Source organism: Danio aesculapii, chromosome 17, assembly GCF_903798145.1.
Source record: "Danio aesculapii chromosome 17, fDanAes4.1, whole genome shotgun sequence".
Classification (NCBI taxonomy): Eukaryota; Metazoa; Chordata; class Actinopteri; order Cypriniformes; family Danionidae; genus Danio; species Danio aesculapii.
The window spans coordinates 32636748-32652581 of NC_079451.1; the positions used below are offsets into that span (position 1 = coordinate 32636748).

The 15834-nt window shown below is 34.8% G+C and overlaps 1 protein-coding gene across 1 annotated transcript in view; it reads left to right on the forward strand.

Annotated features, from left to right (window-relative positions):
- ryr2b (ryanodine receptor 2b (cardiac)) overlaps positions 1-15834 on the forward strand; it is a 103780-nt gene that overhangs the window by 71044 nt on the left and 16902 nt on the right. The window contains 14 exon segments of the mRNA XM_056477285.1: positions 260-369; positions 2341-2392; positions 2469-2519; positions 2698-2797; positions 5346-5425; positions 5552-5628; positions 5897-5970; positions 6100-6180; positions 10469-10557; positions 10812-10940; positions 11191-11295; positions 11415-11496; positions 13580-14109; positions 14192-14902. Of these exon segments, the coding sequence (XP_056333260.1) occupies positions 260-369; positions 2341-2392; positions 2469-2519; positions 2698-2797; positions 5346-5425; positions 5552-5628; positions 5897-5970; positions 6100-6180; positions 10469-10557; positions 10812-10940; positions 11191-11295; positions 11415-11496; positions 13580-14109; positions 14192-14902 (2271 nt within the window).

The window sequence follows — 15834 nt, forward strand, 5'->3', positions numbered from 1 at the left end:
TGAATCACACATAGGCACACCTCAAATTATCTTACATTATTGTGTGCTGTTATCAACAACATACATGCTATAGCATACTTATCGACTTGATAGATGTGGTGTAAATATATTTATATATCATTTTTTTTGTTCACTTTTATCCAGAACATAAGTAACTGACTATAGAAAACATATGTGAATTATAATATATAAATATTTACATATATATCTTGAACCTTTTTGATTTATATAGTAATACGAATACATTTCTCCCCATCAGAAAGCTACTCATGTTGAGATCCTGAAGGAGAGAGCGGAGCAGAGAAACAGCATTGATCCACTTCATCAGCTTATCAATCTCTTCAGTCAATGTGCCTTGACTCAGAGAAGGTACGTGTGCATGCTTTCTTGTGTGTGATAAATTCATGCATTTGTGTTTGCATGTAGATCAAGACTAAACAAAAATAGTAACAACTGAACAAGCATTTTAACACTCTGAAAGCCTTGTACATTGGAAGCATATCGATATCTTCTCACATATTAGATTAGATTAGATTAGATTAGATTAGATTAGATTAGATTAGATTAGATTCAATTCAACTTTATTGTCATTACACATGTACAAGTACAAGGCAACGAAATGTAGTTTAGGTCTAACCTAAGTGCAGGATACAGGTATAAGTTATAAAGTGCAATAATAGAAAAACTATGGGTAATATTTACAGATGGAAGTCCAATGAATGTTATATACAGGATGTATTTGCTATGAACAGAGATTAACAATAGATGAATATGTGTACATGTTACTATTAATAATCAGAAGTGTGCAGATAGATGTGAACGTAATTACAAATGTATATGTACAGAGGGTATGTGCAATTCAAAATGAATTGAATGAATCAGTGCAATGAATTTGTGCAAATTTTCTATGTGCAAATATTAAAGAGTGCAGTGATTATGGGGAGTATAAGTTATCAGGGGAGTCTGGGGGGCAGAGTTCAAAAGGGAGACAGTTCTGGGGGAAAAGCTGTTCCTCAGTCTGCTGGTTTTGTCCGGGGGACCCTGAAGCACCTGCTGGAAGGAAGGATAGAAAACAGTGAGCAGGGTGAGAGGAGTCCTTAATACTGCATGCTCGGCACAGACAGTGTTTCTTCTGGATGTCCTCAGTGACTGGAGTTTGGGTCCCTGTGATGCATTGGGCAGTTTTCCCCACCCGCTAAAGTGTCTTACAATCAGCAAAAGAGCAGCTTTCATATATAAGGCACAAACCATAAATTTACTTGCAGCTAATTGCTATTAGCATGTGGGTTAGTTTAAAACAGCAGTACTACTCTATACTAAAACTACATTTATGTCCAGTTCATTTTGTGATCATTGTGATGTGAAATTGGAAATAAAAGTAGCTGTGGCACCACTCATAAATGTGACATTGCATACCCATTTTGCACAAGTTAATATGATTCTTTAGGGTCTTAATGAAAAATCTGTAACTTACTTTGGTTAATTTTATCAATGGTACATAAACACCTTTTTACCCTATCAAAACACCTTTGTCAACCATGAGTAATTTAGCTTAACAGCTCTTTAAATGAGCTGCTTCTCCCCCAGGCTCTCTCTGGGGCTGAAGGATCAATTCTTGAGGAGTAGCTAAACCAGCGCAGCACATACAGCTTTCAACCAATCCATATGCTCCTGCTGACTTTAGTCTTTATGACTGACATGGAGTATTTGAAGCCGTTTTCACATTATAATGACAAAATGTAAGAGCGCGCCAAGCCTACACCTGTGCAAATAATTGCCAATTTTAATTTATCATTGCTTGACATTGCAGCCCACCATTACCAATGGAAAGTGTATTCAAAATGCTGCAGTTTCTGAGCTGGTTGTTACCAACAACAACACACTGACAAACACAGCTCTTCACATGAAGAATGATGATCTGATACTAAACAGGAGTGAACTTTTTTTTTAATTGTAATAAAATACAAATTAGTTATTTTTGTAAAATTATTTACATCCTTCAGATCAATTGTAGGCATAGCTATCTCCTTTAAATGCAATATTGATGCGAGTCCAGTTCCAGTTCGTATTGCCAAATGCAAAGATGTCGCTCCATTGTTTGAATACAGAGAAACAAAAGACACCATTGTTAGCCAATTAGCTGGGAGGCGGGCATATTGAAAGAGCTTGTTACGTATAAACTAGCATGACATTTAAACAGGTCAATTATGGCACATAAATCTAGGTTATGAATATAAGCAACATTTTTTACTTGTTTGAAACGTACCTAAAACTAAGTGAAAATTAAATCTGAAGTCACCTTTAACCCTCATGGTTTACTCTAATTGTCTGTGTCTACAGTAAACTTGAGGAGGATGATCTGTACATGTGCTATGCAGATATCATGGCCAAGGTGAGAAGCACTGCAGGGACCTTCTAAGGCTTTTTCTTTTGCCACAGCCACAAATTGAACTGTAACTGTATTGCAGAGCTGTCAAAGTGAGGAAGAGCAGGATGAAGATGGCCTGAAATCATTTGAGGTACACAATGTAAATGAAGAGAATGTGAAAGGGCCAAGATTGGTTTTTAGATTTAATTTGTACTGTATAGAAAGATGTTGATATAATGGAGCATACTGACACATTTTGTATTGTATTTGGCTTATTAATGATCCTAAACAGACTTTTTGTGAATTAAGTAACTTATTATTTGTCTTAGGAAAAAGAGATGGAAAAGCAGAGGCTGCTGTATCAGCAGGCCCGACTTCATGATCGTGGAGCTGCTGAGATGATCCTACAGAAGCTCAGCGCCAGCAGAGGTATCAGTCAAACACATCCGGCACATTCATCTTCAATCAACCCCAGAGAACAGGGACAAGACAGAGCTGTCAAATGATGTTGAGATATTAAATATATTTGTAGTGTAAACATCGAATTTGATATTACTGTTTGTTCTGTTTTCTAGAACCCGTTGTAAATTGTGAGGTTGATCAAAATTTTATTTTTTTGACAACCCTATTTTTAACAGTAATTCTTTTTTAACAGTAAATGATTGTTTAAATCTGCTTTGAAATTAATAGTTTTACATAACAAAAGCAAACTATAAATAAATATATAATATTATCTAATAGATTAAATGTTCATTGTAAATTGGCGGTTCATTGTGCTGTGGAAACCAATGATAAGCAGGGAATAAGCCAGAGGAAAGTGAGTGAGTAAATGTTTTTGTTAATTATAATTGAATAATTACAAAATGCTTAAATCAGCTTTTTGTGTAAAACTATGTAAATTGTTATTTATGCATGAAAATATACTCTATTTAAACTACCATTTAAAAAAACATATAGTATATATCATTATAAATATTAATTTAAATAAATAAATAGATATGATTATAAATTTGATATATGATTTGAAAAACCCTGTAATGGTCATTTATGGATCAAAATATACTCTATTTAAACTACCATTTAATAAACATATAGTGTACGTATGTGATTATAAATATAATTTGTAAATATAATATAGGATTTGTAAAGGTCATAATATAGGATTTGTTTATGGTCATTTATGGATGAAAATATACCCTGTTTAATCTACAATTAAAAAAAACATGTAGCATATAATGTTTGATTATATTATAATATAATAGATTATATTAATGTTTACTATAAATTGGCGGTTCATTCCTGTGTGGCGACCAATGATAAAGCAGGGAATAACCCGAAGGAAAGTGAGTGAATCTTTAATGTTAATTATAAAATAATAACAATAAATCAACTTTGTGTAAAACTATGAAAATGGTTATTTATGTATAAATATAATCTGTTTAAACTACCATTAAAAAACATAGTACAGTATATATGATTATAAATATGATTTGTAAATATGATTATAAATATGATTTGTAAAACCTTGTAAATAGTCATTTATGGATGAAAATAGTCTCTATTTAAGCTACAATTTAACAAACATATAGTATATATGATTGTTTTATAAAATAATAGATTATATTAAATGTTTATTATAAATTGGCGGTTCATTCAAGTGTGTAACCAATGATAAAAGTGAATAAAGGTGATAAAGCCGGGAATAACCCAAAGGAAAGTGAGTAAATTTTTAATGTTAATTATAAAGTAATAACAATAAAATGCTTTAATCAACAGTTTTTTGGGTAATACCTTGTGAATGGTTATTTGTGGATGAAAATATACTCTGTTTACCACCATAAAAAACATATAGTATATATGATTTTAAATATGATTAGTAAACGTGATTATAAATATGATATAGGATTTGTAAAACCTTGTAAATGGTTATTTATAAATGATGATATATTTAAACATTAAAAAGAACATCTAGTATATGGATACTATTATATAGGACTTGTAAAACCTTGTATATGGTCATTTATGGATGAAAATATACTCTATTTAAACTACTAGCCAAAAAACAAAAACAGGATTTTATATATAAAGTTTATAAAAGAAGACTCTCAACACATGTAATTATTTAATCAACTTAGTTCATTATAAAATGTTCCATGTTATTAACTATGTACATTACTGTGAATTTTATACTTTGCTGCTATATTCATACGATATTATTATAAATATTTTATGTCAATTTTTGTTTAAACTTGAGAACAGACAGTTGAAATCAGAATTATTAGCCCCTCTTTAAATTTGTATTTCTTATTTAAATATTTCTCAAATGATGTTCAACAGAGCAAGGAAATTTTCACAGTATGTCTGATAATATTTTTTCTTCTGGAGAAAGTCTTATTTGTTTTTTTAGGCTAGAATAAAATCAGTTTTAAATTTTTTAAAAGCCGTTTTAAGGTCAAATTTATTAGTCCCTTTATTTTTTTCCGATAGTCTACAGAACAAACCATCATTATACAATAACTTGCCTAATTACCCTAACCTGCCTAGTTAACCTAATTAACCTAGTTAAACCTTTAAATGTCACCTTAAGCCGTATAGAAGTGTCTTGAAAAATTTCTAGTTAAATATTATTTACTGTCATCATGGCAAAGATATAATAATAGAAATGAGTTATTAAAACTATCATGTTTAGAAATGTGTTGAAAAAAATCTCTCCGTTAAACAGATATTGGGGAAAAAAATAAACAAGGGGGCTAATAGTACAGGGGGGCTAATAATTCTGACTTCAACTGTATCTTTAGGGAACAGTGTCCTTTCGCAAGGATGTCATTGGCATCAAAAAGATTGAAAAGCCCTGGTCAGAGACACAGGGCACCACTCATATCTTTGTCCTGATATCTGGAGTCAGCTGGCTATGACTTTTATTATTGTCAACCCTCAAATGTTACGCTGTTAAGTTGGATGTGATATTTGAAACCAGGTGATATGGGGCCTATGGTAGCAGCCACATTGAAGCTGGGCATTGCAATCCTGAATGGAGGAAACACGTCTGTCCAGCAGGTAAGATTGAAAAGGTCATGTTGGATTACAGATATGTTCAGACGATAACACCAAACCCCAAAGCTCTGACATTTCACACCAAACCCAACTTTCAAATAAGAGTTTCTTCATGTTCGTTCTGTCTAGAAAATGCTGGGTTACCTGCGGCGGAAGAGAGACGTGGGCTTCTTTCACAGTCTGGCCGGCCTAATGCAGTCTTGCAGGTTCAGATGTTATTTGCTAATGCATTGTGAGACAGAAAACACCTGCTACAGCCGCCTGAAAGTGCTGAAGTGCTTTGTTCACTCATTTATCACCCGTCACCTACTTTCTGTGTTCAATTTTCAAAGTTACTTGGTGTAATCAAGAGAAAAGAACATCGTTTTACATCACTTCTTCCACCCTTTCAATCTGATCTCTTGCCTGTAATTGGAAGTGCCTGTGTTAGTTTGTGTGTGTTTGATGTTGCTCTTGTGATTCTGCGTGTCACAGTGTGCTGGATTTGAACGCGTTTGAGAGGCAGATCAAAGCCGAGAGTTTAGGAGTGGGTGCGGAGGACAATTCAGGTACATCTCTGACATCCAGCGCAGCTTTGAACAACAAATGAATCCCTCGGAAAAGGCTGAGTTTTCTTTTTATTGACATTGATTTGACTGTACTGTGTTTTGCTTTCACCTTCCGTCTCTCTTTCTCAGGCGATAGAGTAATGGCAGATGAACAGCTGACCTGTGATCTTTTCAGATTCCTCCAGCTTCTTTGTGAAGGCCATAATTCTGGTTAGAACAAATGCATTTTAATAGTGCATGGTATTCTTTTACCTACAGTTGTCAGTAGCATTATTACTACAAGGTGATTCAAAAAGAATACCACAACTTTGAAAATCTGGATTTAGTCAAAGAAACATGATGGTACCATAGGTAATTAATCAGTGTGAAGAGTACTTAACCAAGTTCATAAATGTTCAATGACCCCCTCCAGACACTCGAGTGACATCCACCTGATACTCGAACTCGTTCCACACTCTCTGTAGCATCTCGGGTGTAACAGTTTGGATAGCTGCAGTTATTGCTTCTTTTAGTTCCTCAATGTGAAACTTCAGAGCTTCCTTAAATCGACAACAGGAAGAGCTTAGCTGTCCTTTTCTTCTTTGCAGAGTTCTCAATTTTTCAAAGTTGTGGTATTTTTTTTTATCACCCGGTATATATAAGCTATTTTTAGATGAAATTTACTATAAGAAGATGCTAAAAAATGCTAAGAATAGTGCTAAAAAAAACATTGATCATGAACAAACCACCTGTAGAACACAATCTTCTCTCTATATGCACCAGACACTTTCCTTTAAACACTCCATGTTGCAAGGACTTAGCAATATAACACAAATGTTTACTTGTCAGTGCACCACAAAACATATTGCACTACTTGCGTTTACCTTAAATACCACTTTTGCACAATATTTTGCATAATGTTGTAGAGTGTTATGTACGACTCAAGTGACGTTTTATGCAATAATAATGCTGCTGTTTAAAATAAATACTAATTTAATCCAAATTAAATTTTAAAATAATAAAAAAAAAAAATTACACAGTATTACTGTTACATTAACCTTTAGTGTAAATTAAAATTAAAATTACATTTAAATAAAAATTAATAATTATATACACCACCGGTCAAAAGTTCGGTGTCAGTTTTTTTAATCATTAATTTTATTTAATAATAAATGACAAATAAATAAATAAATAAAATAATTAAATAAATAAAATTTTTCTGTTCATAAAGGCGGCATTTATTAAATGTAAAAAAGTGAAATTGTTAAATACTTAATTAAATATTCATTTATTACTTATTGTATGTAGTTTCAAATGAAATTATTACTCCAGTCATTATTGCTTTTATTACTAATACCATAATAATAATAATAATAATAATAATAATAATAGTAATAATAATAACAAAAATAATAGTAATAACATTAATAATTAATATTAGAATGATTTTGAAGACTGGAGTAATGAAGCTGAAATCATAATCATCAATTCATCATTAAAATAATTAAATAAAATTATAAACTACTTTTGAACAGTAATTTTATAGTACAATAACATTTCACAATTTTACAATTTGTACTGTATTTTTGATTCAATAAATGCAGCCTAGATGAGCAGAATAAGCTTATTTTAAAGCATTTAAAAATCCTACTGACCCCAAACTTTTGACTGGTTGTGTATATCCTATTAATAATACTTCACAATTTTATAATAATATTTCACAATATGGCAGTTTACTTTACTCTTTCATAGAATAAATAAAACAAAAAATCACTAAATTAGTCATGTAAATGCAGTGACCAAGGAATTATATTAGAACTTTATTAATTAAACATCAATTTACACATCACACACTCTGAATACAAAAGTAATTTTAGCAGCCATGTGAATTGCAAAACAAAGCACAATAAATAATTTAGACATTTAAGAAACTTTAACCTCTCAGCCATGATCAGCACGTGGATGCACTGGGCCACTGTTTTTACACATCAGTGTTTACGAATAGATTACATCAAAAAGAACACACTGTATATCAAACTGTATATCAATCTAAAGCTTCAACCCTCAAGCAGCCATTGTAACTAGTTGTGCTTCTATGGGAAGCTCATAAAGAAAGTAAAGAACAGAAAACGCTTATTAGATATGAAGTACATGTCGTAATAACAAGACACACGCATTCATTGCTGTACATCATGGTTTATTTTGAAAGGTAAGAACAACATCCCATCAAACACATTTAGTCCACCGGCACAATAGTGTTAAATTATGAATGGTTATTCATTCATTTGTTTATATCACGGTGTCTTCATGAGACTTGTTGTTTACATTGTTTACTACGGAAATGGCATCTTTGTAGTAAAAAGCAAGACGATGTCATAGCTTACATGAGTTTAAAGTTAAGTCTTTTAAAATGTTTGACTTTCAGAGCAAATCAGATCCACGTGGGACTTCTAACAATATTTACAGTATTTTGTGATGGAATTTAGTTGTATACAGAACTTGACAATTTTGTAATAAAATGTTATTTTTATTTATTTTTTTGCTAATAGGTTTATATGAGCAAAAAAAAATGTAATTAAATAATAATAACAATAAACTAAATTAATAAATAAAATAAATGCAGTGCTGAGATAGATAAAATAACCTACAAATTCTGAATATTTAATTCAGAGTTCATTCAGAATTCAGAATTCAATTCAGAATAAATGTTTTTTTATATAGCGCTTTTACAATGTAAATTGTGTCAAAGCAGATTAGCATAGAAGTTTTAGTAAAGTCCAGATTTTCAGAGTAGAAGTTCAGTTTAGTTCAGTGTGGTCTAAATTTCACAGCTGAAAGTTCAAACACTGAAGAGCAAATCCATCGATGCGCAGCTCCACAAGTCCCAATCCAAGCAAGCCAGTGGCGACAGCGGCGAGGAACAAACTTCACCAATTGACGAAGTGAAGGGAAAAAAGGATAATAATAATAATAATTTCACAGCATCAGCTCAGGATACATCCATAATCCTGGTCCAGGATTATGGATACCTTGGCATCATTTCTTCACAGCTCTTGGATCGCATTAATGGCGCTGCATTGTCTACAGAGGCCTCGGGATGAGTATCCCCAAGTAGAAATAGAGAATATAGAAAATAATTTGCGTAGCTGCTGTTCATAGTGTATTTAAACGAGATGCAAGAATGAAATGTTATAAAAGAAAATAGTAGTTATTTAAACAAACATAGAAACAAACATGTAAAGCATCAGTGTTTTTAACACAATGTTGGTGCATCAAGGAGTGTGTCCTACAGGTGGTTGCCAAGCCAGCTCGCCTGCATGGAGCACATTCATTCATCATACCATTATGTGATGCATTGAGTGTTCATTCATTCATTAATTTTCTTTTCGGCTTAGTCCCTTTATAAATCTGGAGTCACCACAGCGGAATGAACCACCAATTTATCCAGCATATGTTTTACGCAGAGGATGCCATTCCAGCTGTAACCCATCACTGGGAAACATCCATACACACTCATTCACACCCATAAACTACGGTCAATTTAGCTTACCCAATTCACTTATAGCACATGTCTTTGGACTTGTGGGGGAAACTGGCGCACCCGGCTGAAACCCACGAGGAGAACACGAGGAGAACATGCAAACTTCACACAGAAACGCCAACTGACCCAGCTAAGGCTCGAACCAGCAACCTTTTGCTGTGAGGTGATTGTGCTACCCACTGAGCCACCGTGCGGCACATTGAGTGTATGCTTTAGTAAAAAGATAGGTCTTTAATCTAGTTTTGAACAGAGAAAGTGGGTCTGAGCCTCGGACATTATCAGGAAAGCTATTCCAGAGTTTAGGAGCCATGAATGAGAAAGCTCGACTTTCTTTACTTGGCTTTGCTATTCTATGTACTACAGTACCAGAAGCCCTGAGTTTTGAGATCTTAAAAAGCGGGTTGAATTGTAGTGAGAGAAGGTTGGTTAGATAAACAGGAGCTAGATTATTTATAGCTTTATAGGTAAGAAGCAATATTTTATAATCAATACGTAACTTAACAGGCAGCCAGTGTAAGGAGGATAAAATTGGGGGGATATGATCATATCTTCTAGACCTCCTAAGAACTCTGGCAGCTGCATTTTGCACTAACTGAAGTTTATTAATAGAGGATGCTGGGCAACCAGTGAACAGAGCAGTAATCCAGCCAAGAAGTCATAAAAGCATGAACCAGCTTTTCTGCATCTGAGATGGATAGCATACTTCGTAACTTAGCGATATTTCTCAGATGAAAGAAGGCGTTTTTTGTGACATGGGAAATATGATTTTAAAAAGATAAATTGCTGTCTAATGTAATATAACTATATAAGAGTGTAAACCAATCCTAATAAAACAATTCATTATTATTTAATGTAGTCTACCGATTACCGATAGTTGTCCTATTTTGCTCTTATTAGTCTGACTTAGAAACCATTACGTGATTGATTGTGTCTGGTACATAAGAACTGGAGGTTTATATCTGAAACTTACCCCCACAGATTTCCAGAATTACCTGAGAACTCAAACTGGAAACAACACAACGGTCAACATCATCATCTCTACTGTGGATTATCTCCTCAGGGTCCAGGCAAGCCCCATAACTCATCCCCAAACACCACATTCTTACATTTTTCATTTCACCTGGCTGTAATATACATGAAGGAGGGCTTAAAATAAATGCATGTTTGCTGCTGTACGTGGTTTAAGAGTTTCAGCACAGAATGGAGAAAGTGAGACAGAGCTTGTAGCCCAATAATGTTTCCATAAACCATGCGCCGCTGACAGGCCACCTCCATTTCATTTGTCTGATACCGAGAATGATGGATGGTTTCATATCTGCAGGAGTCCATCAGCGATTTCTACTGGTATTATTCAGGGAAGGATGTGATTGATGAGCGTGGTCAGCACAACTTCTCCAAAGCCATCAGCGTGGCCAAGCAGGTGTTTAACACGCTCACCGAATACATTCAGGTAAATGCACACAAATAAATGGCTCAGCAGGGATGGGGCTTGTGTGGTAAACTGTAAATCTGCTCGGTCAGAATGTAGAGGTAAGTAATATTGTAAGGACCCTGTGTCAAGATTTCCTCCGTAATATTTTATTTGGAATTAATACTTCTGAGAGGCCTGTCACCACACTTTGCTGCATCTGTTGCAAAACAAATCAATCAATTAATCTATTTAACTAACACCAGTTTAAACCTTTTATTGTATGATATAGGGTCCATGCACAGGGAACCAGCAGAGTTTGGCTCATAGTCGTCTATGGGACGCTGTAGTCGGCTTCCTTCATGTGTTTGCCCATATGCAAATGAAGCTTTCTCAGGTTAGCCTATGGACAAATTACTTAAAAATCTTATGTGTTAATTTATGCATTGCAAAGTACAAATTTGGGAAATTCAAAGGATAAAAAAAACAAATAAGAGTTTTTTTGTGTGTCTGCAGGATTCCAGCCAAATAGAGCTGCTGAAGGCTTTGATGGACTTACAGAAAGACATGGTAGTAATGCTGCTTTCCATGCTTGAAGGTAAGAGAAACTTTTCTGCTAGTGAAAAATGTGCCAATTACATGCTAATTTAATATACTAATAACAGTATGTAGTTTCCCGGCTGTTCAATATAGGGCACAGTTTGCATGAATAGCTGGTAATGTGAAAGCTTTCATGCTGACCTGAGTGTGCACTGGAGGAGTCAACACAAGAATACCTGTGCTATGAGGTCTGAGTCTGGTTGTGCTGGAATTATGGCTCAATTTTCATTAATTTAAAAGCTACTTTGAGACTGGAGTGCAGATTGGTTCAGGAACGAAAGTAAACCTGCATATGTGTTTTAGCCAATGCCTTAGTTCAACACAACATGTAAGATTGTGATGGTTTTTGACAGTGATTCTGCAGTGAAATCGTGGGAATGATGAGTGCAATCAGAGTAATTATTCATCAGCTTTATTCTCAAAAGTGCACATTTGTGATGATATGAGATAATTACAAATAGATCAGTGTGCAAAGCAATGAGAATGTGAAACCAGGTGTAAATTTTTTAAGCCTGTTTTCGCATTTGGTTGCGAATTGTTTGGAGTGATATTATATCACATAGGCTCAACGAAAAAATACCTCCAAAAACATACCTGAACAGACTGTTTATTACAGCTGAAAGGAATAATAGTCACAGAAAATTGTGAAAATTAATGCACTCTTTCCTCTTTATATGCACCAGACACTTTCTTACAAACTCAATGTCTATAGGAAAGCATTGTGCAATTCTGAGTTTGCAACACAGGTGAGAGGGCTGAACAATCCACCTGCTAAAACACAATCTTCTCTCTATACATGCCAGACATTTTTCTATAAACATATAGACAAGGACTCTTGTGATATAACACAAATGTTTACGTGTCAGTGCACTTTAAATCATATTGCACTACTTGAGTTTTAACCTTAAATACCTCTTTTTCACAATATTTTGTGCAATAATGTACAGTTTTATGTACTCGTGCAGTCTTTCGCAGTTTTTGTGTATAGTCCACTATTTATAGTATATGTACAGTTAGATTACCGCCTCAGTAAGGTAGCTATGTATACGTTTCAAAATTGAAAAGCAAGTTCGCACAAGGCAGTTATGGATTCCAATGCTATGTTATCACCTCAAAACACTTTTACCATAATGTATGATTTCTAAACTTGTACTTTCTGATGTTTGCATCACATAAGCTGCTCTATATGTGTGGCTTCTGTGGTAATTCATCTGGTAAAACACTACACATATGTGCATAAAACATAAGACACAATTCTGAATAAAAGACAACACAGGTTCATTGTGAAAACGTACCCCGTATACATTTCTGGAGAGTACGAATTATGTAGCCAGAGCTACGTATGGCTGCATTTGTCTTTAAAGCGGATGCTATGGGGCGATATGACACCACAGATGGCTCCTGTTCTTTTCGCGCTACCAGCTGACTGCTTACCTCCATGTGAATGGCTTTTCCGCTGTTGCCAGTTTGCTCAGTAGCTCGCCATGTACGTCAGCAGACTTGAGACGCAGAGAGGAGTTTGAGTTTGATGTCGGGGTTTGAGCCCGGCGAAGAAAGGTTCCAGAAAGCAGGTAAGACAAAAACAAAAGGCAAAAATTAAATGAAAAAAGTAAATACGAGGGTGAGAACATGGTATGATCTGAAACCATGGAGAAAATCAGTCGAGGGCGTTTCTTTTTCTAGATTGCTTTTGAAAACACTGTCAGTTGGGTTTAAGGAAGGGGGTGATCGGGTCAATCAGTGCATTTGAAAACACCATCGGTTGGGTTTAGGCATGGGGTGGGTGTGGTCAGACAGTTAGTCGACAGCTGCCTTTGGTGTATTTATGAGAGAACAGCAGGCACAAATGTCACCCGTGAGAGAAATTTGAGATCTGAAAAAACGTACACAGCGGCCTCTGGTGCATTCACGAAAACAAAACCTGCAAAAAAACGTAGCTCCTTGAATGTATAATGCGATCTCCAGAAATGTATATAGGGGTACATATTAATAATGAGCCTGGGTTGATAAAAGAGCTTTCATCTCTGTACCAAACAATGTAGATCTAATATGCCTACAATTTTAAGCTTTTATGTTTCTAGGAAATGTAGTGAATGGAACCATCGGCAAACAAATGGTAGACATGCTGGTGGAATCATCCAGCAATGTGGAGATGATCCTCAAGTTCTTCGATATGTTCCTCAAACTCAAAGACCTCACATCATCAGAAGCCTTCCGCGAATATGACCCAGACGGCAAAGGACTAATTTCCAAAAAGGACTTCCAGCGAGCCATGGAAGTGTTCAAGCACTACTCTCAATCTGAGATTGAATTCCTGTTATGCTGTGCGGAGATGGCAGAAAGCGAGCTGCTGGATTACCCAGACTTTGTGACACGTTTTCACGAACCAGCTAAAGAAATTGGCTTCAACATGGCCGTTCTTCTGACCAACCTGTCTGAGCACATGCCCAATGATGCCCGCTTGCAGAATTTCCTGGAACTAGCAGATAGTGTGCTTAAGTATTTCCATCCTCATCTTGGAAGGATCGAAATTCTCGGCAGCGGGAAACGAATCGAAAGGGTCTACTTTGAGATCAGCGAATCCAGCCGCACACAGTGGGAGAAACCACAGGTATGAAATAGTCATTGGCTAATGTGCTTTTGTGGTCTACTATTGTGTTTCCTAAAAAGCCTGTGCAAATTCATGTTCTCAGGTAAAGGAGAGCAAGCGCCAGTTTATCTTTGATGTCGTGAATAAAGGAGGCGAGAAGGAAAAGATGGAGCTGTTTGTCAACTTTTGCGAAGACACCATTTTTGAAATGCAGCTTGCTGCGCAAATATCTGGAACAGAGGGTGGAGAAGAACTGAAAGTGAAGAAAGGCAAGGAAGAAAAAGAGGTGGAGAAGACAGATACTCTTCCTGAAGACAAAAGAATGACCAGAGACTTGAATTGTTTCTCTGTAAGGAACATCAGAAAACACATAAAGAGTATAACTTTGAGGAGTTTAATCGCAATCATCTCCTCTTTATTCCACAATGTTCTGCTTTTCATCACTCAAGCCTTTTTAGGCTTACTCTGGTTTTGCCTTTATCTGCTCTACCACATCTTCTTGAGTGGATGGATTATTGACGTAGCTAAAGAGATGAAATTGACCGACCTTTTTGGTGACCTTCGAGATCCGACCATGGTTGAGGCTATAGGAGTGCAAGACGCATTCAGGGAGAATGACAATCAGGCACGTGTGTTTTCATCTCGTGGTAATCTCAGAGGCATGAGTCTGGATCTGTCTGCCGTGTCCAGGGACCCACAGCTTCTTACAGATATTTTCGGCTTATGTCTGAAAAGGCAAGGAGGAAAGTACACATTATCGAGTGGAGACCATAGTGCCAGTCTGGATGAATTTCTGAACACCTCCAAATATCAGGTCAATAATTGAGAAAAATATTTGAAAAATTCCTTAAAAATGACTAAAATTATACATTTGACTATAATTTCTCCCATCATGGTACAGTGCTCAGCATATATGAGTACACCCCATTTTAAATATTGGTGCATTTGAAGAAAAAAGATTTATGAATCATATATATTTATTAAAATAATATTTCAGTCACAGAACTCTTTTAGAAATGAAAAGATAGTACGTTTAAATTCATGCAAAATACTACAATATCTTAACACAATTGTATATATTTTTTATTTTATGAATTTTTATATTTTTCCCTAACATACAAATTTGGCCTACTAATTTTTGAACCATTATCGCAAGTTATTTAGTTAGATTAGCTCCAGATTTGGCCTCAGTTCTGATCAAACTAATGTATATGCACAAATATTGTAAAGCATCCTTTACAATAGAAAATATTGATTTAAGAAGAAAATATTGATTTAAAAGAGAGATTTGTGTGGGGGTGTACTCGTATATGCTGAGCACTGTATTATCTGTTAGTTTTTTTTATTTAGAAGTTTTACATTTTTGAGTGCAATAAATGGACAGTGTCATTCATTAATTGTCACCTGTAAGTGGACATATATGACCATTCGGGGAGTAACAGTACACATATTCATACTTGACGTGGAACTTAATATGAAGCTTGACATTTTATATATCTTAATTATATCGAACTATATCTTCATTATAAGAAACTATTTAATTCTATCTAGTTACCTAGTTAGATCAGTTACCTCAAAAAAGAATTAACTTATTAAATCATTAATGTTGTATTTAACATTTTTGTGTTTAACATTTTATTTGAAAATTAATCTAATTACCCAGTAAGAAATTGCTTGACTCTGTACTAATAAAAAACAAATCTCAGTATATAGTCAGTATTAATCAAACATGGCCTTTTAGTTTTA